This window comes from Danio rerio, chromosome 8 (genome assembly GCF_052040795.2).
Source record: "Danio rerio strain M-AB ecotype USA chromosome 8, GRCz13ab, whole genome shotgun sequence".
Lineage (NCBI taxonomy): Eukaryota > Metazoa > Chordata > Actinopteri > Cypriniformes > Danionidae > Danio > Danio rerio.
In genome coordinates, this window is record NC_141028.1 from 56,527,154 (window position 1) to 56,553,321 (window position 26,168).

General features: G+C 34.8%; 1 protein-coding gene across 4 annotated transcripts; it reads left to right on the top strand.

Annotated features, from left to right (window-relative positions):
* Positions 1 to 984: 984 nt before the first annotated feature.
* rad21l1 (RAD21 cohesin complex component like 1) lies at positions 985 to 25,452 on the top strand. Of its 4 annotated transcripts, none has more exons than XM_087263781.1 (14): positions 985 to 1,489; positions 1,602 to 1,774; positions 5,836 to 5,965; positions 6,057 to 6,156; positions 6,257 to 6,360; positions 6,446 to 6,541; positions 9,564 to 9,668; positions 12,529 to 12,645; positions 16,573 to 16,802; positions 20,551 to 20,647; positions 21,187 to 21,335; positions 21,940 to 22,047; positions 22,372 to 22,446; positions 24,791 to 25,452. In XM_087263781.1, exons 2-14 carry the CDS (start codon positions 1,631 to 1,633, stop codon positions 24,977 to 24,979), a joined length of 1,644 nt encoding a protein of 547 aa, XP_087119907.1. In that variant the 5' UTR covers positions 985 to 1,489; positions 1,602 to 1,630; the 3' UTR covers positions 24,980 to 25,452.
* Positions 25,453 to 26,168: the final 716 nt, after the last annotated feature.

Genomic DNA, 26,168 nt, shown 5'->3' on the forward strand with positions numbered 1-26,168 from the left:
CCCTTGCATAATTTGCATTGTGTTTATTTACTTTATTACCTTTTATTATATCGTTTTTATTTAGCTTTATTTATTTATTCTGTATATTTGTAGAACTCGCCATCTGCAGTCGTGGTTTAAGTGAAACGCTCTTAAAGTTTCAAAAGCTGTGTTGAGCCTTTTATTAGAGATCCGTTCTTAAATAAAAGCCCTAAAGATAATTAGAGCAAAAAGAGCAAAAAATCGTCTGTCGTCTGTCTTTTATCGAAAAACACTGTGTGTGTGTGCGTGTGCGTGTGCGTGTGCGTGTGTGCGTGTGTACACACACACACCAAGAAGGTCGCTAGTTCGAGTCCAGGCTGGGTCAATTGGCTTTTCTGTGTTGAGTTTACATGTTCTCCCCGTGTTTTGGTGTGGGTTTCCTCTGGGTGCTCTGGTTTCCTTTACAGTCCACAGACATGTGCTATAGATGTTTCCCATTGCTGGGTTGCATCTGCTGTGTAATACGTGATGGATAAGTTGGCGGTTCATTTTTACTGTGGCGACTTCTGATGAATTAAGAGACTAGCCCAAGAAAAATGAAGGACTAAAGAATTTTTACATATTAACTTCTCCTATTTGAAGGTCATCACTTTTACAAAATAAAAAAGTCTGCATTATTGTTGTGTCCTTGTAATATTTTCTAATTTATTTATATGGCATCTTTGTAATTAACTTCAGCCTTATTCATCATATTTTATTAAAGCCATCTGTTAAAGAATGGTTAGTATTCATTACTTTATTTAACTTAACAGTATATTAATGCAGCTGACTTGAAGATCATTGTCTTTTTCTTTAAAAACTTTTTCTCCAATATGTTTAATATTCAACATTTAGTATATTCGATTACAAAGGTACGTGTCAATTCGAAGTAACAAAAAATGACTTTAACTTGACATAAAAATTAATCTCGGACGATGTCCAGCATAACAAGTAAGTAAAGCGCACGTGAAGTGACGTAACGTTACTGTACGCGAGCGGGAAAATCGATTCCTGTTGATGAAATTTGAGCGGCAACAGGTAAAGGATGTCTAAACTTCTACAAGAACTTATTTCAAATGAATAAAGCACATTTTTAGATCAAGCTGTAGATAAAGCTGTGGAATGTCCAGGTGTATTTAATTAGCTAGTCTCACGTACACAAGATGGTGTCTCGATAACTCGCTATCGATCTCTCTATCTAGCTAACATTATGGACGTCAAAACCGAGTTCCTAAACCCATAACGTTACGTTACAAAGTTTATTGCCCATAAAAACAATATTCCGGAGCCTAATTCAAACACTGAACTGTACCAAATGAGGTTTTCTATGTTACGGGCGATGCGAACAACTATAAGTTAACGTAACGTTATGCTTTGACAACCAAAACAAACAAACAATTCGGCCTTGCGATATGAGACAACCAGCAAAAGTGACGTTAACGACAATGTACACCACTCCATATGGTACTGTCAGAATAATTTAGTAAATGTAAGTGAACAGAAACATCAATAACGCAGTTAAATAAGTTAACTTAACCAAACGTACATTAAACGTCGTATTCACTTAACCAAGCGTTCTCCTATGCCGTTTGTTTTCTCAGATATAACTTAACGTACCACACACGCCGAGATGTTTTATGCCCAACTCTTCACCTCTAAACGAGGGACACTCGCCAAAATCTGGCTCGCAGCCCACTGGGAGAAGAAAATAACCAAAGCCCACGTGTTTGAATGTGACTTAGAGACTACCATCAAGGAAATCCTGTCTCCCCAGGTAATCTTTATCATGTCAAGCAAATGGATTTATATGGTTATTTCTTTATATATTTGGTCACTGAAAAACCATGTCTTCTGGTTTGATGCTATATGCTTATTTTAAATCGGGTAGTTACACTGAATCTTTAATTAGTTAATGGATCCCATTCAAGATCATGTGACTGAAACTGTGAAGTCCATGATGTGCACCTGTTAAGTTTTTGTCTCAGAATATTTGACATATTTCTCTTATTTGGAGCACTATGAAGTGAATATATTATTTATTGAAAATGTCCATCAAGTTAAAAAAAATTATTTCATATAAAATAATTAGCACTACACAAAGATAAGTGTCCAATAAAGATCAATCTCATGCTATTTGTATTCCATATAAAACAATTAGCACTACAGTAAGATAAGTGTCCAACAATAAAGAAAAATCAATCTCCTGCTATTTGTATATTATAAATTTTTTTTTTTTCAATTATTTGCTTCGTCACAGTCACGTCATAGAAAATTTTTACGGTACAATTCAATAAAAAGTTAAAGAAAACTGAAAGAGTTGATAAAGTTAGTGGTAGTATTTACTCAAACATCAGATTATGAACTACATAAATATAGCAGTTTTCTTTAAAACAAATTGTTTTCAGTATTTGTAACCTACCCATATAAAAGTAACCCGTATGGTTACAGGTCAGAAAAGCTCATGTTTTCTGTGTAAAAATGTGTCTTACATAGCTTAAAATTATGATTTATTGTCAGAAATTGTGTATTTTTAACCCATATGTATTATTGTGTATTAATAATATTTAATGTAAGATTTCTGTGGGTTTTATTTTATGTATTTAATTGTAATTTCCCTAACTCTGCAAAATAAAATAATTTAAAAGTTACTGTTATCTAAAAAAACTGTTCAAAGCTCTGTTACCGTATCATACTTTACTTAACATACAGTATCTGTGATTCTGTAATCAGAGATACATTTTGCAATTCAAAAAGTTAAGGAAAAAAATTTTTAATCCTAAAGCCTCAAACTAGCATTTCATTATTTAATTCGTATAGTATTTCATTATTGTTTTGATTGTTTATAGTTCACCCAAAAAAGAAATTGACATAATTTATTTTCTCCAATGTGGTTTTAAACCTTCATGAATTTCTTTCTTCTGCTGAACACAAAACAAGATATTTAAACCTGCTGAAGTGTTGTGTCAGAACCTGCTGAAGTGCTGGGTGAGTCTACAGAAAATTTCCCCTTGAGGGACAATAAAGTATACAAACAAACAAACAAAGAATGCTGGTTGCTCATCGACTTCCATAGTAAGAAAACAAATACTATGAAAGTCTTGCATTTTTCAAAATATCTTTTTTTGTGATTAACAGAAGAGTAAATAAGTGAAGGGTAAGTAAATGATAACGGAATGCATTTTTCATCCCTTTAACACACACAAAAAAAACACATCTTTATTGAATTGTTTACTTGGTTTGTAATTTTGTAACATTGACAGCAATGTTGCTCCAACTAGGTTAAAGAGATTGACACTAACAGAATACACCATTTATAACTAATCAGCCAAAACCAAATAAATTAAATGATTACAGTATATTAAACAACCCACATCATGGACTCAGTGATAAACTGTTCGTTTGGATATACAGTTTCCAAAGCACTGTAAATTAGTGTAAAAACATGTTAGCTCAAAATATTATCTCAGAGAGAGGGCAGGTACCTTTCAATTTTTTAGATCTTATCAATAAGAGAAAGTGATATCACTTCCTGTATCTTACATAGATGTGGTAGTAGATCATTCTTACCATATGAAAGGCAGTGCTGACCAATAGTTTGGGGTCAGTTTTTTTTTCTTTTTAAGAAAATTGTTCTGATTATCAAGGCGAAATTTATTAAATGTAAAAGAATTGTTAGTATGTTTATTAAAATGTTGAATAACTGCTATTTTAACTGCCATTGTATTATTGGTTTTACTACTATTACCCTTATTAATAATAATTAAAATTAGAGTGATTTCTAAAGGATCATGTGACTGAAGACTGGAGTAATGAAGCTGAATATTCATTATTAAAATCACTGGAGTAAATTTAATTGTAAACTGCTTTTGAACAATTTTTTTATAGTGCAAATAATATTTCACAGTATTACAATGTGTACTGTATTTTTGATTAAATGAATGCAGCCTTAAGCAGGTCGCATACCAGAAGCGCCGCTCAGTGCCGCGCACATGACAGTTTAAAGTTTTGCACACCAGACGCGCACATTCGCATGATATTTAACATGAAACTAATCAGATGACGCTCTGTGTCGCGCCTGAAAAATGAACTGTGTCCTGAGTCGTGACCAGGCGCCGCCGACTTGCAGCGCTGGTGTGTGTAGCCTGATAGAAACCTATGTTTAGAATTCTAAAATGCATGGCGCTTCTGGTGTGCGACCTGCTTTAGTGAGCAGGAGAAGCTCATTTTAAAACATTTAAAAATTCTACTGACCCCAAACTTTTGACCGGTAGTGTATATTAAACCAGACTATTAATGCGCTTAGTGCTGCAAATCCCTTTTAAAGTTAAAAATGTAAAGCTTAATAGGGCTGCACAGTATATTGTTTTAGCATCGATATCGCAATATTTGAGTCACATTGCAGGAAGTGCAACGTGGAGTCAGGATTGTAGTTGACCAGGTACAACAGTTCAGAACACATGAAAATTTTGGAGTCATTTTAGTTTGACCAGAATAATATGAAAGTTCATCAATTGCTTGTGTTTTTAAGGCCTGTGAAAACATTTTAAAGTTTAAAGCATTTAGCCATAAGGAATTATTATGTTTGTTGTGAAGATTAATTGTATTTAATTCTACATAATGAAGAATCTACAGCTTTATTGTATTCAATTCATGTTTATCTCTCTAGCGCTTTTACAATGTAGATTGTCAAAGCAGCTTAATATAGAAGTTCTGTAGTATATTGAAACTGTGTCTGTCGAGTTCAGAGTTATTGTACATTTCATTTATTTTATTTCTGTACCTTTATACTGTAATACGTTTTTTTTCTATATAGGGCTGGGCGATTAATTAAAAAATAATCAAAATTGACATTCAGAACCTATAATTGATAACATTTTTTCAGGTCAATTTCTTTTTTCCTACCGCATGTGGTCACGTGACCCTGCTCTGTTAAGGCTAATTCATACTTTTGCATTGAAAATACGGATATGGCTGACGCAGGCTTTGCAAAGTCACATTCCTCTCAAAAAATTTAACTACGCATTGCATGTTTGCACTGCATTGCACGTACATTTCCATTACATCAAAATTAATGTTTCAATTAAAACATTTGTTTACAGAACATTCAAGAAATGCACTGCTTAAAATAATATTTACAGGATATACAAGAGCTATATTATTTAGAAGAGATACTACTTATATAATATAATTATTATATATATTATAGTAGTATTTACTTTTAAAAACATTAAAAATAATTAGTTTTGTTTCCAAAAGTGCAAGTTATTTGTTTTCACTTCTTTTTTTAGAAAAAAAGGGACTGTTTGTTTTAGGCGACGTGTGTTTTAATTTCAGTTGTTCAACGTTGATGTTCAATAAATAATCATAGATAGTAGATAGTGTGCGTTTCCTTCAATTATTTTCAAATCAAGTAATGGACCCTTCATTCAAAAATCTTTCATCAGTAATATGTGAGCATATTTACTGTACAAAACTTGAGCTGTGTGGGCAAAAAAATAAAACAATCGTTCATTAATCGTAATCGAGTTATTCAATAATCAAGATTTTGCGTTTTGGCCAAATCGCCCAGCCCTATTTATTTGCTCAACTTTATTTATCTCTGCTTGTAATTTGTATATTATATTTTCATGCACTACCCTGCAAAATCATCCCAATCAATCTAATATTATTATTTCAAGTTATCTTGAGTAAAATTGCAATATAAACCGCAGAAAATGTAAACATAGTAATGTATGCTTTTTTCCAATATGGTGCAGCTCTAACTAGAAAAAGCTGAATAACAATCATGTGTGTGTGTGTGTGATCTACGCAATCTATGATTGTTTTTTTTACCAGATTAAAATCGGTCTGCGAACATCAGGTCACCTGCTTTTAGGAGTGGTGAGGATTTACTCAAGGAAGACCAGATACCTTCTGGCAGACTGCAGTGATGCGCTGGTCAAAATCAAAGTGGCTTTTCGTCCAGGTGAATGCAGCTTCATATGTGCTCTGTCCAGTTTTGAATCTCTCAGTGAATTCAGAATTAGAGCTAAATAATAGTTGTCTTTTGACCACAGGACAGACCGATTTACCTGATGATGCGATGGAGGCCACCTTAAAAACTATTACTTTACCGGAGGATTTCACAGACTTTGACTCTCAGCTGCCTGATCTGAAGTATTGTGTTTACTACTAACAGCACTAAACATCTAATTATATTGATTTTATCACATGTACAGTCTTTATGACCTGTGTGGATTGTTATGTCTCGCCTAAGCACCATTGATGTGGTAGACCACTTCTCTTTGAATCAGTGCCGCACTGAAGATATTACTCTCAAAGAGAACTTCGGGAACCTCTTTCTCAGCTTGGAGAGAATAGGTAACAACTCTGAATTATACTAATAATAATAACAATAAAGTTGTTTTTATATAAATTGTAAAAATATGCCCATTTCTGTGTGAAGGGGAAGAAATGCAGTCTTACCAAGGATTGTTTGATCAGAGTTTCAGTGTCCATGGCGACTGCTTTGGAGATGAGGAAATGGCCGTTGACCTCATTGGTACAGTACATTCACTCATGAGTTCACTATTAAATGAAAGGGGACATCATTATATGTTTAGGGGTGTCATTTTTCACAAATTCCCATGTCTAGTCATCGTTTAATCATAAACTAATTAGTTAATCTTTACCCTTAAATGTACCCTTTCTGTCTGTCATCTATTTGACAAAAATAAGCGAATACACTGAATTCGTCAAAGATATACACATTCATTCATTTTCCTTGGGCTTAGTCCCTTATTTAGGGGTCACCACAGCTGGATGAACCACCAACTATTCCAGCATACGTTTTACACAGCGGATGCCCTTCCAGCCACAACCCAGTACTGGGGAACACCCATACACTCACATTCACACTCATACACTACGATCAATTCAGTTTACCCAATTGACCTATAGCACCCGGAGGAAACCCATGCCAACACAGTGAGAACATGCAAACTCCACACCGAAATGCCAACTGGCCCGGCCGGGACGCAAACCAGCGACCTTCTTGCTGTAAGGCAACAGTGCTAAGCACTGAGCCGCCAAGATATACAGAAAAAAGTTTTAAAAACAAAACTCGTTTTCATTGTGGTCCTTGATTTGAAGTACAGATCTTACTACTCCTGGTAACAGGTACATCGTGACACTACATTATAAAATAAATACAAATACAGTCATACAAAAACCCCATTAAAACATACTGTAAAATTAATCAACATACTATTCTGTTTAAGAGTTAGTTTTTAGATTATAAACTAAAACAAACCACATTTGTAATGCATTTAATACCCACAGGCAGTTTATTCCATAGCACTAAACCACAATATTTAAAAGACCCAAAATCAAAAGTTAATATGTTAGTAAGTTTGTCCTAAATGGAAAGTTCAGCCAACAATTATGATTATGTCGTGAGTTTCTTTCTTCTGTTAAACACAAAAGAAGATATTTTGAAGAATGCTGGTTTGTTGGGACTTGTTAACTTCCAAAGTAATTTCTTTTCCTGCTATGGAAGTTAATGGGTTCCAAAAACTGAATTGGTCAAAATATCTTCTTTTGAGTTAAAAAAAGAAAGAAACTCATAAAGGTTTAAAACCACACGAGGGAGAATAAATGATGAGGTCATTTTGTTTTTTGAGGGTGAACTACCCCTTTAAGCAGGGTGTCTGCGAGGTCTCAAAAAGACTTAAAATGTCTTAAGTTTCAAAAACTAAATTTTAGGTCTAAAAAAGTCGTAAATTCACTGTGTTGTACTGATGGTCTTAATGATTTTAAACAGGTCTTCATTTTAAAAGTTCTCCAAGTAAAGTTACTCAATTGGGCTGGCATCCATCCAATCACCAACAATCCATCTAAATATATTTATTTAAGTTTTTTATTACAAAGAGATACAATTCACAACTAGCAGCACATTTCCTAATCAGGCAAAGAAAACTAAAAACAATTACACAATTTCTCATGATAATAACATTGTGTTGAAAACTTTATACAACTAGAGTTCTTTTGTTTTGAAACATTAAAATATGTGTTTACATTTAGATTTTTTCCCAATGCCATTGGCCCAACCGCGTCATTACAAATAATCCATAGCGTTTAACCCTGTAAAAGTCTACAATTTAATTCATAATGGTCTTAAAAGAGTCTCAAAAAGTTTTAAATTTGACTTGCTGCAGAAACCCTGTTAAGGTTATCTATAGGCTAGTGTGCTCTAAAATATAGACAGAATTCACAATTAAAAGATGTGTGTGTAATCATTGATTTGATGATGGCACCCAATACTTCACTTTCTCATCAAATCATCTGACCAATCAAATGCTCTCCAGTATTTGGAACACCCTGCCCACTACAGTTCAAGAAGCTAAAGCTGAAACAGAAATCAGTTACTTATTGACATGTAACCAAGCGTTCACACCGCAGTTTCGTCTAAATGCATGTAGATATACGAAAATGATAACAACTAGCTACAGTACAATATGCAAATGACTCTCAAATCACATGCATCCTTACCCATGAGAAAATGGTTTTACTGTAAATAAAAAACTAGCATTATTAAAAAAAAAATCAATGACTAATAATTTAATAGTTTCCCAGTACTGGGTTGCGGCTGAAAGGACATCCACTGCGTAAAACATACGCTGGAATATTTGGAGATTATTCCGCTATGACAACCCTTGATAAATAAGGGAGGACAATGAGTGAATGAATAAATAATAGTTTAATAGAATTATTGAGTGCATTATTTTCTTTCCAGAAGCAATATTGCGCATATTAAAGGAAATAAGTGATATCCATTCTTAAGCATCGTTCACTTTTTCTCATTTTAAGCATTATAAACTCTAGATGATGGATAATAAAGCCCAAAGTGTCTTTTTTTCCCAAAGATACATAAAGTGTGAATGTAGACCAAATCATTCAGCAACTGTTAATGTTTTAGTTTGGGAAGGTCAGTTTTAGAGAAAATGCCTCTGACAGTGTGGAAACACCGATACAGTCACAGAAAACTTTACAGAAATCTCATTTTGCATGTCATCTTCATCAAATTTGACATATAAACTCTTGAAACACTTGGCTTTCAAGTCATATTTTTTCTAGGACATTACATTAATGTTTTCCTGTGTTTGTTTATGGAAAAACAAATATTGAACACGATACAATTTTTTTTCTCATGACTTCATAATGTATCACTTTTCATATTTTTGAGCATGTAACTTCCCCTTTTACTACAGTAAAGCTTCTTCCCAATGATTCCTGTGTTTGTAGCTTACTGGAGTCAGGAACTGTTACTATTTAAAGTTAGGTAGGTGTAAATCCCCAAAACTGGTTAATTGGCCATTGGTATGATGGATTAATTTAAGGGATTATCAACAACTAATCAATTGTTGTTTGCATTTCATGTTAAAAAATCCACATGAAAACAAAAGTTTTTTATGTTTACTGTTACTGTCATAAAAAACAAATAATGAAATGTTTATAACCTTTAATCTTTTGTGTGATTTGTGTTTTTGTATTAATATTTTTAATTGTGCCCTTTTTTATTAAAGATATTATAGCGAATACAGCTGAGGACACTCTGATGTCTGATTTCAATGGAAACTCTCTTAATGAATTGCCAGCTACACCTCCTCCAACTGCTGTCAACGCAGTAGGTAATGATACATTAGTTTTCTTCATCTTCGCATCACATTGCATTTGACTCTGTGAACAGGCAGCTTATCATTTGTTGTTGGTTCATGGTTTATTCACCTTTGTATTTCCTTCTCATTACACTGTATAAAATGCAGGGTTCCACACAATTCATTCATGTTGTCGCAGCACATACTGATTAAGTTAACTTAACAAATTTAAGTGGATTGAAAATAAAATAATCAAGATGTCCCAAAAACATGTCAAGAATTCAGCTCATTTATATAAGTTTATATTTAAGTTATCATTCTTCCATAGCACAGCGCCACATCAAAATTCAAAATTACAGCTTCTCATTCAAAACATTCAGTCATTGTCTTTTTTTAATAGCTGGTTATAATCGAGCCAAAATGTAATAAAAGGTAAGTGAATTATAACAGCGCAAACCTTTCTGTAATCGTAGTAGTGCTGTGCGTTATTTGTTTTACCCTTTAAGGACACATGCTGACTGATTGACTGACAGGTGCGAGATGAGGGAGGCTAGCAAACACAGCGTAGCTTTTAGTTGAGATGAACATAATTTCCATAATTGTACTTTATTGATAATGGTGTATGGCTCTGCATGTAATGACTTTATCTTGCTGGAGTTTATGGCCGTTTCACTTTACTTCAGGACGCGTCAGTGCCACTCTGTAGGTTTATTGGAGACATTCATAAATATTTCTAGCAAATCTAATAAGAGACAGAGTCATACTTGTACATAAACCCACTAAATCGCACTTTAGCAACATTTATTTGAGAGCAGACAAGAAAATCTGCACTTGAGCAGCGTATGTTTGAGGCCGTGCAAAATGTTTGTACTCAAACTGAAGAAATCGGGCCGCAAGCAAAGAGATTCTCATGCTCGTATTACATGAATGCGATCTCGACTTGTAATACTGCACTCACGACATTTGTCATTGAAATAACACCATAGGTAGTTCTGTGTAAAAGACCTGCTGCCACAGCTAGAAAAAATCCTAGAGGAAACTCTAATAAATTAACTTATAAGTATATATTCATTTATATTCTTTTAGCTCATTTATGAAAGTTTAGGTTAAGTAACTTATAAAATTTGACTGTAGTATTTATGAAAAAGAATATGGTCTCCGATGGTGTATACAATAAATATTCACAAGAGTTCAAAGTGGTGAAACTAATATTTATTTCCAAACCAAATAAAATAATAAAATACAGATATACACATTTATGGATTAAACTTTTTAAAAGTTTGATAAAATATAAAAAATGAAGCTCAGTGGTTAGCACTGTTGCCTCACAGCAAGATGGTCGCTGGTTCGAGTCCCGGCTTGGTCAAGTGGCGTTTCTGTGTGGTGTTGGCATGGCGTGAGTTTCCTCCGGGTGCTCTGGTTTCCCCCACAGTCCAAACACATGCGCTATAGGTCAATTGAATAGACTAAATTGGCCGTAGTGTATGAGCGTAAATAAGTGTGTACGGATGTTTCCCAGTACAGGGTTGCAGCTGAAGGGGCATCCGCTGTGTAAAAACATATGCTGGATAAGTTGGCAGTTCGTTCCGCTGTGGTGACCACTGATGAATAAAAGGACTAAGCCTAAGGAAAATAAATAAATTAATGATCCCCCTTGTTTCTTTAGTATGTATATTTTTTCAATAGTAACAATTATATTAGTTAAATTTGTATTCACGCAAATTAATGTCATTCACTTACCAGTTTTTGTCCAACAAACACCTATACACCAGCTAACAATAACCTAGAAACAAGAAAAAAAGTAGCAATAAATAAATAAATCAAAATAAGGTGGATAAATAAACGCTGATAAAAAAATAATAGCAATAGTAGTTGTGTGTGTTTGTGGGGAGGACCAATAGACTTTTGAACATTGTCAGTAAGTTGCAGTAAATTGTAATTATTTATTTACAGTGCGCTTGAAAAATTAGTCTTACTGTTATCCAAAATAGCCGTTAAGTCACTGTAAATGTTACAGTTAATTGTAATTACTTACTAATTACTTAGATTTTTCCAATTTAGCATAAAGTAAAGAGGCAAAATGATGATAAAAAATATTTTTATATAACATTCAATAACAAATATATTATTGAAGTCAGAATTATTAGCCCCTTTTTGATTTTGATTTTCTTTTTTAAATATTTCCTAAATGATTTTTAGCAGAGCAATGAAATTTTCACAGTATGTCTGATAATATTTTTTCTTCTGGAGAAAGTCTTATTTGTTTTATTTCGGCTAGAATAAAAGCAGTTATTAAATTTTTAAAAACCATTTTTGGGACAAAATTATTAGCCCCTTTAAGCGAATTTTTTTTTCCGATAATCTACAGAACAAACCATCGTTACACAATAACTTGACTAATTACCCTAACCTGCCTTGTTCACCTTGTTAACCTAGTTAAGCCTTTAAATGTCACTTTAAGCCGTATAGAAGTGTCTTAAAAAATATCTAGTAAAATATTATTTACTGTCACCATGGAAAAGATAAAATAAATCAGTTATTAGAAATAAGTTTTTAAAACTATTATACTTAGAAATGTGCTAAAACAATCTACCCAGAACAGAAATTAGGAAAAAAATAAATAAACAGGGGCGCTATTAATTCAGGGGGGCTAATAATTCTAACTTCAACTGTATATGCAAGTGTGTTTTAATAAGTCACTTTAGCTCTTTAAACAAGTTGTATAAGTGTTATACATAACTAATAAAGATTTTTAAAGCATTGTTGAACCTCTAATTTGTTATGTGGATTTGTTATGTAAACAGATTAAATTGTGTTATTGTAACGTTATCGGTGCAGGAATTTCTTTTGGCTTACAACATCTAACATTTACCATTGTGTCATTATCTCAAAGAACCGGAGAAACCAGAAACTTCCTGTTTAAAAGGAAGGAGCAGTCCAGATGTGACTGAGACCACTTTCCTGGTAAACGAAGACGAAGGTTTTGCTCTTGCACCTGTTTCTGCCACACGTGAGTGTTAACTCTGAATAATAGCAAACATTGGTGAAAATTGTGTTATGTGCATAGGCCTGTCACCATGTCTGTTTTTTGTTGTACGATATAATGCACCAAAATATATTGCGATAAACGATATTATTGTCATTTTAAGCCCATTTTATGCCACTCATTATATAATGCCAGAATGACAATATAACAGCATTACAATACAAGTACACTCCTCAAATACACACATCATATTTTATTCTTAAGAATGTTTAGTTTAAATATAGTCATTTTAACAGTTCAATAATTAGGGATTAGAGTCAGAATGTGAAAACACATATCCTAAATAAATAATAATAAATGTTAACAAAAAAGTGCAGGTGAAAAATAACAGAGGCTGCAATATCTGCTACCAGATCTATTTTCACACACATGAAAATATACTAAAGTAATTTATAGTAAATACAATAGTGTTTTTAACCGTACTGACACCTCCAATAGAGATAGAGATGTTGCATCAGCTAAAATGCTGCTAGAATTGTTTTTCATGTATGGGCGATATATATTGCATCACCAGAAATGATTGAGGTCATATCCATGTGTTCTGCGATAAGTCCATATATTGATTATTGTGACAGACCTATACTTGCAACTCTTAGTTCTGTAATGTGCATCTCTTAAAATGGAGAGTTTATCCATAAAAGCTGTTGAAACTTGGCTTCAACAGCATTAATTAGAGAAGTAACCGAAATATTTTATCTAGCCTCACTACACCCCTCAGTTATCCATTTAACGGTGTAGTTTTAGCTGGATTTGTAAAGCCACATGAGGGTGCTGTTGACAACCAGTTGGTTTTACATGCCAAAGGATGATAATGAATCATCTACTGGAGTACATGATGTACTCAGTGCCCACATATTCATTTTCTGAGGGTTTTATTTGCATTTGGCAAATGGTGTAATACATACACTGCAAAAAAATGAGTTTTTGTCTCATTTCTAGTCTAAATATCTAAAAATCCCAAAATCAAGAAACATTTTCTAGACACTAAAAATATTGTCTTGTTTTTAGAAATAATGAGTCAAAAAATGAGTCAAAATGAAGTGAGTTTTTCCTTATATCAAACAAAATAATCTGGCAATAGGGTATGGTAAAAATATTGTTTTCGCTTTGGAATAACATTATTTAGCTCACCCCATTGGCACATTATTTGGCTTGTTTAAAGGAAAAACTCACCTAATTTTGACTTATTTCTGAAAACAAGACATTAATTTTTCTGTTTGTGTAGAAAATGCTTCTTAATTTAGGCATTTTTAGACATTTAGACTAGAAACAAGACAAACACTCTAAGTAAGTAAAGCATTTTAGCAATGTAGCCATGGGATGAATACTGCATCCCATTATGTAATAAAGGTAATGTGTGTTACAGTTTTCCATCTTTTTTATCTATGTAGCACTGCCAAATATAAAAAAAATTGCATGATACAAGGTTAAAATTTAAATATTTAATATTGTGAGATGGTAAATAAACACCATTTCCTGATGTGTATGCATACATTGACTAGCATAATATAGTAGTACATGCTGCATGCTAACATTCCTTTCTGAGTGTAAATATTAGGACTGCACAATATATCGTTTAGGCATCGCTATTGCAATGTGATCATTCAAAAAAGGCAAGATATGAGTCTGGATTGAAACATTTTTATTCAGGCATAAGAAATTGTACCATTTGTAACATTATTTCATTATTTCAACAGCTATTCATTTTATTGAATTATTTGTATTATCCAGTTACTGTACCTAAATACTGTTAGGTATAAAAAGGATAAAACGCCTTTTTTAATTGGATCTGTTTCTTTATTAAATTTCTAAATGCTTTTAGTAGGGCTGCATAATATACTCACTGGCCACTTTATTAGGTACACCTGTCCAACTGCTTGTTAACGCAAATTTCTAATCAGCCAAACACATGGCAGCAACTCAAAGCATTTAGACATGTAGACATGGTCAAAAAGATCTGATGTCTACATGTCTAAATGCATTGAGTTGCTGCCATGTGATTGGCTGATTAGAAATTTGCATTAACAAGCATTTGGACAAGTGAACCTAATAGTAGTAGTAGTAGTAGTAGTAGTAAAACTTTATTGTCCTTGACAGGAGATTTGTTTTGGGCATCGCCATATTGCTGCAGACACTCACTAAAACAAGCAATAAAAAACAGTATAAAATACAACAATTACAAAATTTATGGTGCCAATTAAGATATACTCTTATTAAGTAAACCCACTGACACAGGTACAAAGGATTTCTTGTAACGGTTTAACCTACACTTTGGGACTCTATATCTTCTACCAGAGGGAAGCAGTTCGTACTGGGGAAACAAAAAATGAGTTGGATCCTTTACAATCCTATCCACCTGATTGAGGACACAGTTCTCATATAAAACTTGAGGATTAAAATTTTCATTGTGCCCGACAATTTTCCATGCTGTCTTTAAGAGATGCATCAGTTTAGATTTACACTGAACAGAAAGGTTGCCAAACCACACTGTAATGCCATACCTGACAATGCTTTCAAGAACTGCTTTATAAAACAGCATCATGAGCTTCTTGTTGACTCCAAAAAGACGCAACCTCCGTAAAAAATACAATCTCTGGTGTAAACGAGAACAAACCCAATCAATGTGTGTTTTCCATGTGAAAGAACTGTCGATATGAATGCCCAAGTACTTATAGGTTTCTGACTGAGTAATAGGATCATCATGTACAACGACTTGACGATGGTCACCTATGCACTTTGGGTCAAATACCATCTCTTCTGTTTTCTTAGTATTTATTTTTAGCTTATTTCTATCACACCAATCAATGAACTGACTAATTTCTGACTGATATATAACCCCAATATCATCCTTCTCATAAAGTAAACTTAAAATGGCTGTGTCATCAGAGTATTTAAAAATAAAATTCTGTGAATGCTTACTTATACATTCATTTGTAAAAAGTGTAAAAAGAATAGGTGAACTGACACAGCCTTGTGGAACCCCAGTACTACTGTTCTTTTCCTCTGAACAGATGTTTTTAACCTTGACAACCTGAGTTCTGTTTGTTAAAAATGAGAAATACCATTTGCATATGAATGGGTTTATATTCAGCTGTTCCATCTTTTCAATTAATAAATGTGGTTGGATCGTATTAAAAGCGGAACTAAAATCAATAAAAAGCAGTCGAGCATAAGCTTTAGGATTGTCTAAGTGCTTAAGAATCAAGTGCGAAATACTATTAACTGCATCTTCAGTACCTCTGCCATACCTATAGGCAAACTGTAGAGGATCTAAATTACTAGCAACTTCTGATTTTACAATGGACACCACACATTTCTCAAAACATTTCATGATAACAGATGTTAATGCCACCGGTCTAAAATCATTGTACTCAGAGGGCCTCGCCAACTTAGGAACAGGAACAATTAATGATTTTTTCCACAAACTAGGAACAATACCAGAGTCTAAGGATTTAAATTTAAATTTAAATTGTTCAATAAAGTGGGTGTTGAGTGTATATCACCGAAGAACAAAATATTGCAATGTTAGATTTTTCTAAATATTGTGCAGACCTAGTAAATATGTTTAGAAATGGCTTGCAATGGGGTCTTTTATATTTTCAGTCCGCCAGCCCAAGCACTTCCGGTGCACTGTCGCACCATTACAACATTGCCACGTTTGTGATCTGATTTCTTTAAAAATCAGTGATATTCACTGCCAGATAGATATACAATATGAAGCGGGTCTCAGACCGGAGAAAAAGCACTGCATTAAATTCAATTTTTCCCGAATAAAATTGAAATTAATCACATAAACCTTTTACTGGGAGTTTATCTTTGGCTGAAAAACACTTGCTGTGCAAATAGCCCATTTGAAGACATGGGACTAATAGGCAGGTCTAACGTCTTCAGCTTGTTCAGCAAAGAAAAGGAAGGTGAGGAAGCGTAAGCTGGTGATTGACCGGTCAAAGCAGCTAACTAACAGCGCCATCAGGGATCAGCTGGCGGACTGCTCTGACATTTTATCCCCGCTGGAGATTGCCCCGCCTACTCGCCAGCTGATGGAGTGGCGGGAGAGCGGAGGAGTGAAGCAGCTGATCTCAAGCTTTTGCCTTCCTGTTCTTCATCCTGACTTAAAGCAGGTAACACTCACACACACATACAGTTGAAGTCAGAATTAATAACCCTCCTGAATTATACATTTTCTCCGATTTCTGCTTAACGAAAATAAGTTTTTTTCTACACATTTCTAAACATAATAATCTTAATAACTAATTTCTAACAACTGATTTCTTTTATATTTGCCATACTGAAATAGATAGTAATTGACTAGATATTTTTCAAGATGCTAGTAATCAGCTTACAGTGACATTTAAAGGCTTAACTAGGTTAATTAGGCGAGTTATGGTAATTAGGCAAATCATTGTATAACAGTGGTTTGTTCTGTAGACAATTGAAAACAAATATTCCTTTAAGGAGGCTAATAATATTGACCTTAAAATGATTTTTAAAATATTAAAAACTGCTTTTATTCTAGCCGAAATAAAACAAATAACACTTTCTCCAGAAGAAAAAATATTATAGAAACACTGTGAGAAATACCTTGCTCTGTTAAGACCCAATCCCAATTCTACCCCTTATCCCTTCCCCTGACCTCTCCCCCTCGTTTTGCACGTTTGCGTCAAGGGGTAGGGGTGTCTTAATTCTCGTTAGTTTAGCTAAGGAGAAGGGGTGAATAGCCCAGAATGCACCAGCCACAACAGCAGTATTGCTGAACCCTGATGTAAGGAGATCCACAAATTAGCATTTTTTTTTTGTCATTATTATGAATTTTTACAAAAAACAAGCACGTTTTAATATATTCATAAGCACGTCTGTGTTTTACCGTCATGCTTTTAAAAAAATGCTAAAAAAAACAACTAAATTTTGCAATCTATAATCCATAATCATAACCCCTGTACTGCATTCCCACAACATTCTGACACTCGAATCCCCTGTCAGAAAAGTCTAATGGCTGGGAATGAGCTTTTTACAGTGTCTGCTATAATATTAATGTTGTTTTTTTGTGTTTACATTGATGAATATGGCCACTGTGTAACACAGTACAGTTACAATCTTATTGCCACATTAGATCGTTATGATAACGTAATATATGCCCTTAGTGAATTCCTGAAGATAAATATCAAAAAATAGTACAACTGGAGTCACTCCAGCAGTCAAGATCGTCTGATCTGATACGAAGCAAGAGATATCAATGACATATGGTGGCGTGTGCAGGTGCTATAGTGCTGTCCCAATTCTTAGGGGTAAATTTTGAAGTCCTTCCCCTTAACTCTCGGTTGTAAGGGCCAAGGGGAAGAGGAATGGGTAGGGGAACAAAAATACAATTAGGATTGGGCCTAAACATCATTTGGCAAATGTTTGAAAAAGAAAAAAACTAAAAATCACAGGTAGGACGAATAATTCTGACTTCAACTGTACACACACCAAAGTTATTTTAGTTTGGCATTTTAAACTAGTTTTTATTTTGGTGCTATTATTAAATTCCCTGTAAATTTCTGTTTGTGTCATTAGTTTAACACGAACATGTATAGAACATATATATTTAGTTTTTTGATATCATTTTAAATAATGCTAGTTTAGCAGTGTTCATGGAGCACATAAGGTGTCGACCGATTCGTATTTGCACAACTTACATTAACTGTTAGGCGATCCTCTTAGTCATAAAATATAAAGTTTGAACAGATACTGAATCTTAGCCCATACAAATTCAATGAATAAAAGTAAAAATAATAAAGAATTCAGACAATTGTCCTCATATTAAAAATCAAATGAAGAAAAGATACAATGCATCTTTTATGTTTATATAGAAAATATGTTTTTCAACAGTGGGTACAGAAAGTATTCAGACCCCCTTAAATTTTTCACTCTTTGTTATATTGAAGCCTTTTGCTAAGAATCATTTAAGTTCATTTTTTTCCTCATTAATGTACACAGCATCCCATATTGACAGAAAAACACAGAGCTGTTGACATTTTTGCAGAGTTATTAAAAATGAAAAACTGAAATATCACATGGTCTTAAGTATTCAGACCATTTGCTCAGTATTTAGTAGAAGCCCCCTTTTGATCTAATACAACCTGCAGTCTTTTGGGAAAGATGCAACAAGTTTTTTCACACCTGAATTTGGGGATCCTCCATTCCTCCTTGCAGATCCTCTCCAGTTCTGTCTGGTTGGATGGTAAACATTGGTGGACAGCCATTTTTAGGTCTCTCCAGAGATGCTCAATTGGGTTTAAGTCAGGGCTCTGACCAGGGCATTCAAGAACAGTCAGAGTTGTTGTAAAAACACTCTTTCTTTATTTTAAGTGTGTGCTTAGGGTCATTGCCTTGTTGGAAGGTAACCCTTCAGCCCAGTCTGAGGTCTTGAGCACTCTGGAAAAGGCTTTCATCCAGGATAACCCTGTACTTGGCCACATTCATCTTTTCCCTCGATTACAACCAGTCATCCTGTTTCTGGAGCTGAAAAACAACCCCCCAGCATGATGCTGCCTCCATGCTTCACTGTTGGGACTACATTGGATAGGTAATGAGCAGGGCCTTGTTTTTTGCCACACACCATTAAGAATTAAGGCCAAAAAGTTCTAACTTGGTCTCATCAGATCAGAAAATCATAAAAAATTCTCACCATCTTGGAGTCCTTCAGCTGTTTTTAGCAAACTCCATGCAGGCTTCCATGTGTCAGGCCACTCTGCCATAAAGCTTGACTGGCTGCAGTGATGGTTGACCTTCTACAACTTTCTTCAGACTGCATTTCTGGATCTCAGCCACAGTGATCTTTGCTTTCTTCTTTACCTCTCTCACCAAGGCTCCTCTTCCTTGATAGCTCGGTTTGGCCAGGCAGCCAGCTCTAGAAAGGGTTCTGGTCATCCCAAATGTCTTTCATTTAAGGATTATGGAGGCCGCTGTGCTCTCAGAAAACAAAAGTGCAGCAGATTTTTTTTTTTTGCAACCATGACCAGATCTGTGCCTTGCCACAATTCTGTCTCTGAGCTCTTCTGGCATTTCCTTTGACCTCATGATTCTCATTTCTGACATGCATTGGGAGCTGTTAGGTCTTATATGGGTGTGTGGCTTTCTTAATCAATGTTATCAAACAGCTAAACTCAAATGAAGGTGTAGAAGCATCTCATAGATGATCAATCAAATTGGACAGCACCTGAGTAAAATATCTGTCACAGCAAAGGGTCTGAATACTCATGACCATGTGATATTTCAGTTTTTCTTTTTTAATAACTCTGCAAAAACGTCAACATTAATGTGTGTACATTAATGAGGAAAAATAAACTTAAATGATTTTAGCAAATGGCTGCAATATAACAAAGAGTGAAAAAATGTAGGGGTCTGAATACTTTCCTTACCCACTATATATAATCATGCTCTTGACTTGTGTTTGCTACTGGTGTTTCTCTAAACAGCTGCAGTTCAGGTTATCATTATTATTATTTATTTTATTTTTTTGCCACAGAATAGGTGCTTTTTAACTCTGAAAACAATTTACTTGTGCTAATTCTTGTTTTATTTCAGTTTTTCAATGACTGTTTTTAGTTTCATTTAGTCAGTTTTTGATTTATTGTGAATTTTTTAATTTCATTTCGGTCAGCAAAGATGTTTTTCGACCAATAGTTTTAGTCTCAGATTTAGTTTTTATTTAATAAATTTACCTTGACACACACACACACACACACACACACACACACACACACACACACACACACTGCTGAAATAGCAGCAGAGCTCTGCAGAGAGGTGCACAGCTATGATTATACTGTCAGTGTAGCATTAGGGCAGTGCATTATGGGAAAACCTCCTCTCCCTCCATTCCTCTAGCTGTTCCCTTCTGAGGTGTCACCTAGGAGACAGGGCTTGAAGGGAGGAGCGAGACAGCAGACTGACCCCGAAGAGATGAGGGAGCAAACTAGAGAGGGTAAGAAATTACACTGCTTCAGGCAGAAAAACAGTGATGAAAATCTGTCAAGTAGAGTTTCTAAGAATAATGCCTGAAATCTCAATCTGTGCATTCTGATACATTTTGTTGGGTTCAATCATGAAATAAACAGCATTATACAGTTGAAGTCAAAATTATGAGCCCTCCTGTGAATTATATTTATAAAAAAGAATTGCCTTATATAGTTACGGTATATTCAATCCCTTATAGAAGGGATTTAAATACCCTAACTTGCCTAGTTAACCTAATTAACCAAGTTAAGCTTTTAAATGTCACTTTAAGCTGAATACTAGTATCTTGAAGAATTTCTAGTCAAATATAATGTACTTTCATCATGGCAAGATAAAAGAAATCAGTTATTAGAAATAAGTTATTAAAACTATTATGTTTAAAATTGTGTTAAAATCTTTTACTGTTAAACATAAATTGGGGAAGAAAATATTCAGGAGAGCTAATAATTCTGACTTAATCTGTATATGATTAATCTAATCTTGTTTGGTGTGCATGTGTTCCTGTAGCAGTAGAAGAGGACACTGTTCAGCCAGTGATGGATGACTGGAGTTTACTGCAAGAGTCTGTTGCTCAAGAACAGCCAGTAGATGCAGACACTACTCTAGAAGATTCTGTTTGTCATCCAGAGCCTCCACCTTCCTGGAACAGCACCATTGTAAGAAATACTCATGCGCTTAAAGTGCAAATGAAATCAAAACTAACCTTATTGATTTTGTTAGCTCACATTGCTAGTTTTATGGTGAACAATTCATCCGTGCATGTCATTAAGGACAAAAAAAAATAGTTTGCCCTTGTTACCTGTTTGTTTTTCGGTTAAATTGTCAGATTACATCTGTCTGAGGCATTGGGCGTGGCTAACATACTTAACCACGCCCCTCCAACTTTCAGCAAACAGAAATGGTGAGCAGAAGTCTGTTAGGTTGTAATATCTCATCTAAAACCCATTTCCCGATCATTTTGAATGAAGTCTCTGCTTTACTACATCCAATCAGCTCACAGTAGAAAACACAAGCCATGCCCACTGTTTTCTCATTTATTATTACGCTTATCTTGAAACTGTGTCATAATATGGAGAGAGAAAAACAGCCTCAGCTTCTGGTTCATGTCATGTTCATGTTTGTTGTGAATATGCGCCCTCTAGTGGAGAAAATTTCACATTGTGCCTTTTAATTTGTGCAAGATCATAATTTTGAGTCAGAGTGTAACTAATCCTAAACTTTGATGCTTTCTCACCCCTTCTCATTCCCTCTTGGTCATAGCAGGAGAGTAGGTTGGAGGTGTCATATCCAGAGCCTCAGTCTGAGATCTCCACGCTCAGTCATCCATCTGTAGAGACGAGGGAAACCCCACTGGTGACAAAAACACAAGTAATGCCAAACACTCCACCACGCACAAAACAGGAGAACCTGGTGTGTTTTCTAAACGAATTAAACTGACATGCCACAACTAATCAATAATAATGAATATGAAAGTCATAAATAAGTTTAAGCATCATTTATTGAACTCTGTGCACTGAGATAGCAACTGTAAGAATACATTAAATTGATCAAACATGACTAAAGACTTTTCTAATGTTACTAAATATTGAATGAATGCTGTTTTTTTTTTAAATCTTCCACTTCTTTATCAAATAATTGTACTAAAAAAGCGGTGGATCAGCAGAACATTTGACCCCTTACCTTTGTTTGCAGTCAGTTCTGGGCAGCCAGGATTTGGAGGACAGAAGAATGACCAGTCGGGCACACGATCTCCTCCAGGCCCTCAAAGTAAGAAATAAGGGAAAACTAATGTATGTGGGATTGTTGGTATTTAAAGGGCCTGGCTTGTGGAGCAGCTGTAGTATGGATAAAGGGTATAGACTCAATCACACACACATTTGTTGGGCACTGCTCACAGTAGCAGTTCTAGGTCATGTTAAAGCACAGAATGTTTTTGCATTAACCACCTTTTTAAGGTCATGCCATAGCATCTCAATTAGATTCAGGTCAGGACTTTGACTAGGCCACTCCAAAGCCATTATTTGATTTTCTTCAGCCACTCTGTAGTGGTGTAATTTGGATCATTGTCCTGCTGATAAACCCAAGGTTGCTTCAGCTTAAAGTCTCTGAACCCATTAACATTAACAAGCAGATGAACTGGTGTACCTCATAAAGTATCCTGTGAGTGTATATACTATGTAGTTTGTATGATTTGAGATCTCGTGTGGTCTGAGAGACCTGATTGTTTGCGACACACCTACAGCCTGTTCCCAGACTGCATGATGTATTATAATACACAGACATGGCAAGAGTTGTCTGAAAGCACTAGTTCCAGTCAGTTTCACTTGACTTCATTCACTTTCTGAGTGTTGGGTCTGTACGGGTTTTCCTGCTAGTAATGGGTTTACACATTAAAAAGCTTTTCTGAATTGGAACAGTTTAATATATTAGACCTGGAGTGTATCAACAGTTTTAAACATGTCAGCAAAAGTTAGATAAAATAGTTTAAACACATTTTAATGTCACACCAAAGGTTTATATTATTAGCCCCATAATAAATATTTTTTGATTGGAACAAGAAAAAATGACGGTTGTCCAATGAGGAGGCCCACATGCAATCTAGATACCTGCAGATTTTTTAGCGCTTTGTTGAATCTATTTATTTACTTATGAGAATGCGTGTATATGATTTACATATGTGTGCATGTGTGATTTATGTCAAATGTAGATATATTTATGTAGATATATTATAAGAGAGATTTGCTTTGTTTACAAAACAAGCTTGGATTTGCATTGCAAAACTTAAAAGTTACAGTTTTATTTTTTTTTCTATTTAAAATGTTTTTTTTAGTCACTATACTCTCAAAATGATTTCACATAAATCTGCAGATTATTTACAAAATTCAGTGCAGAAATAGCAAACAAATGTCTACAGATTTTGTCTGGCCCTGCCAATGATATGCCTAATCAGGCAAACTTGCGTAGTTAGTGTAATTACCCTAGTTGACTCTTTAAATTGCACTTTAAGCTTAATACTAGTATTGTACAATATAACTAGTAAAATATTGTGTACTGTCATTGTGGCAAAGAAAATTAATTCAAAATTGGTTATTCATTATATTGTTTAGAAATGTGTTGACATGTCAAGTGTATGGAATATTAGCAAATTGAAATGTCTATATATAAGATATTTGGGTAACTTGTATAGGCAAAGTCCATTTGATTGCTAAAATTGTACCCCTCAAGATGCTTCAGGATTGGCCAACCCAGTTACCCGTTATGAACATTATTAAGCATGTCCTGTTCAAAATGAAGGAGGAGGCATTAATGATGAATTCTGATGATCTCTGTGAGTCCTGCTAGAACGCTTTCTTTGCCGTTCCGACGACTTTATTAAAAATGTATTTGATTCATTGCAGAGATGTATGGATGCAGTCCTTCAAGCTCATGGGAGCCATACACAATATAAAAAAATTAAGCTTAATACAAGTATCTTACAATATAACAAGTAAAAATATTGTGTACTGTCATTTTGGCAAATATAAAATTAATTCAAAATTGATTATTTTATTATATTATGTTTAAAAATGTGTTGATATGTCAAGTGTATGGAAAATTAGCAAGTTAAAATGTCTAAATATTTGGGTAACATTTATAGGCAAAGTCCATTTGATTGCTAAAATTGTAACCCTCAAGATGCTTCAGGATTGGCCAACCCAGTCCCCAGGCATGAATGTTATTGATATGTCTGGGGTAAGATGAAGGAGGGGGTATTAAAGAAGAATACAAAGAATCTTGATGAACTCTGGGAGTCCTGCAAGAACGTTTTTTTTGTCATTCCAGATGACTTTATTAAAAAGTGATTTGAGTCATTGCAGAGATGTATGGATGCAGCATGTTGATATGTCAAGTGTATGGAATATTATCAAGTTAATATATATGTGTGAAAGATATTTGGGTAACTTGTGTTGGCAAAGTACATGTGATTGCTAAAATTGTGCCCCTTAGAAGATCCTTTTAAAAAGGTTTACCCTCCTGAAAGGAGCATTAACATTTGTGTTGTGGATAATGTGCTTGAAGAAACGCCTCAATTTTAGCATTTACCTTACACTAACTTTTCCTTTTTCTTCAGAGTCAAGACTCTTCTCCCGATGCAGTGTACAGTCTTCATGCTTTATGTGAGAGCGGCAGCCGTTCATACGTGGCAGCCTTATTTTTCTGCATGCTTGTGTTAAGAAAGCAACAATTCCTCAACCTTCATCAGAGCGCCCCATACAGTGACATCATCGCCACACCTGGGCCTCTCTTTCACTCCATCTAGAGCAGCTAGACATGCAGCAGTGGAGAAAAACATTTGTGAGTTTGATTTTGGTCTCGCATGTCTTCTTGGTTGAAAGTAATTTTGATGGATTTCTGTCAAAAAAAAAAGTCGATTTGTTATGAATCCCTATGGAGAAGCGTTCAAAACAATGACATGCATCTGTGTGGTGTTTCTAAAACAGTGGGTTGAGCTGTGGTAGAGAAGAAGTGTAGAGCAGCAAGCAGCCCAGTATGTTGTCTGCATATGAAATGGTCACTAATATGATTTGATTTTTATCATTCAGTTTAAGTAGTTGAATGAATTAAACTGACCAACATTTGTTCATTCCTTTGAAACTTAAGCCGTAATAGGTTGTAAAGTAGTAATAGAGTTCTACTATGTGTTCGTTACTATGATCTGTTTGCTTTTTTCACTGTCTTTAAAAAACATTAAAGGATAAATGAAATTAATAAATTTTGCAAAAGTTAAAAATATTACTCTTGTATTATTTCAATCTATGCGATACTTTCTCAAAGACAATACACTTTATTAGGTACACCTGTCAAACTGCACATTAACGCAAATTTCTAATGAGCAAATCACATGGCAGCAACTCAATGCATTTAGGCATGGTCAAGACGACCTGCTGCTGATTAAAATGAGCATCAGAATGAGGAAGAAAGGTGATTTAAGTGACTTTGAATGTGGCATGATTGTTGGTGCCAGAAGGGCTGGTCTGAGTGTTTCAGAAACTGCTGATCTACTAAGATTTTCATGCACAACCATCTCTAGGGTTTACAAAGAATGGTCAGAAAAAGAGAAAACATCCAGTGAGCGGCAACGTAAATAAGCACGCGTTACAACCAATGTATGCCGAAGAGCATCTCTGAACACACATCACGTTCAACCTTGAGGCGGATGGGCTACAGCAGCCGAAGACCACAGTGGGTGCCACTCCTGTCAGCTAAGAACAGGAAACTGAGGCTACAATTCACACAGGCTCACCAAAATTGCACAATAGAAGATTGAAAAAATGTTGCCTGGTCTGATGAGTCTCGATTTCTGCTGTGACACTCGGATGGTAGGGTCAGAATTTGGGGTCAACAACATGAAAGCATGGATCCATTTTGCATTGTATTAACGGTTCAGGCTGCTGGTGGTGGTGTAATGGTGTGGGGGATATTTTTCTTGGCACACTTTGGGCCTATTA

Bases quoted from the DNA above. Each gene is read 5' to 3' on its own strand.
- rad21l1 (XM_087263781.1), top strand. From the start codon at position 1,631: ATGTTTTATGCCCAACTCTTCACCTCTAAACGAGGGACACTCGCCAAA. The intron at 5,966-6,056 runs GTGAATGCAGCT...TTTTGACCACAG, and splicing joins CAAAGTGGCTTTTCGTCCAG to GACAGACCGATTTACCTGAT. The intron at 6,361-6,445 runs GTAACAACTCTG...TTCTGTGTGAAG, and splicing joins TCTCAGCTTGGAGAGAATAG to GGGAAGAAATGCAGTCTTAC.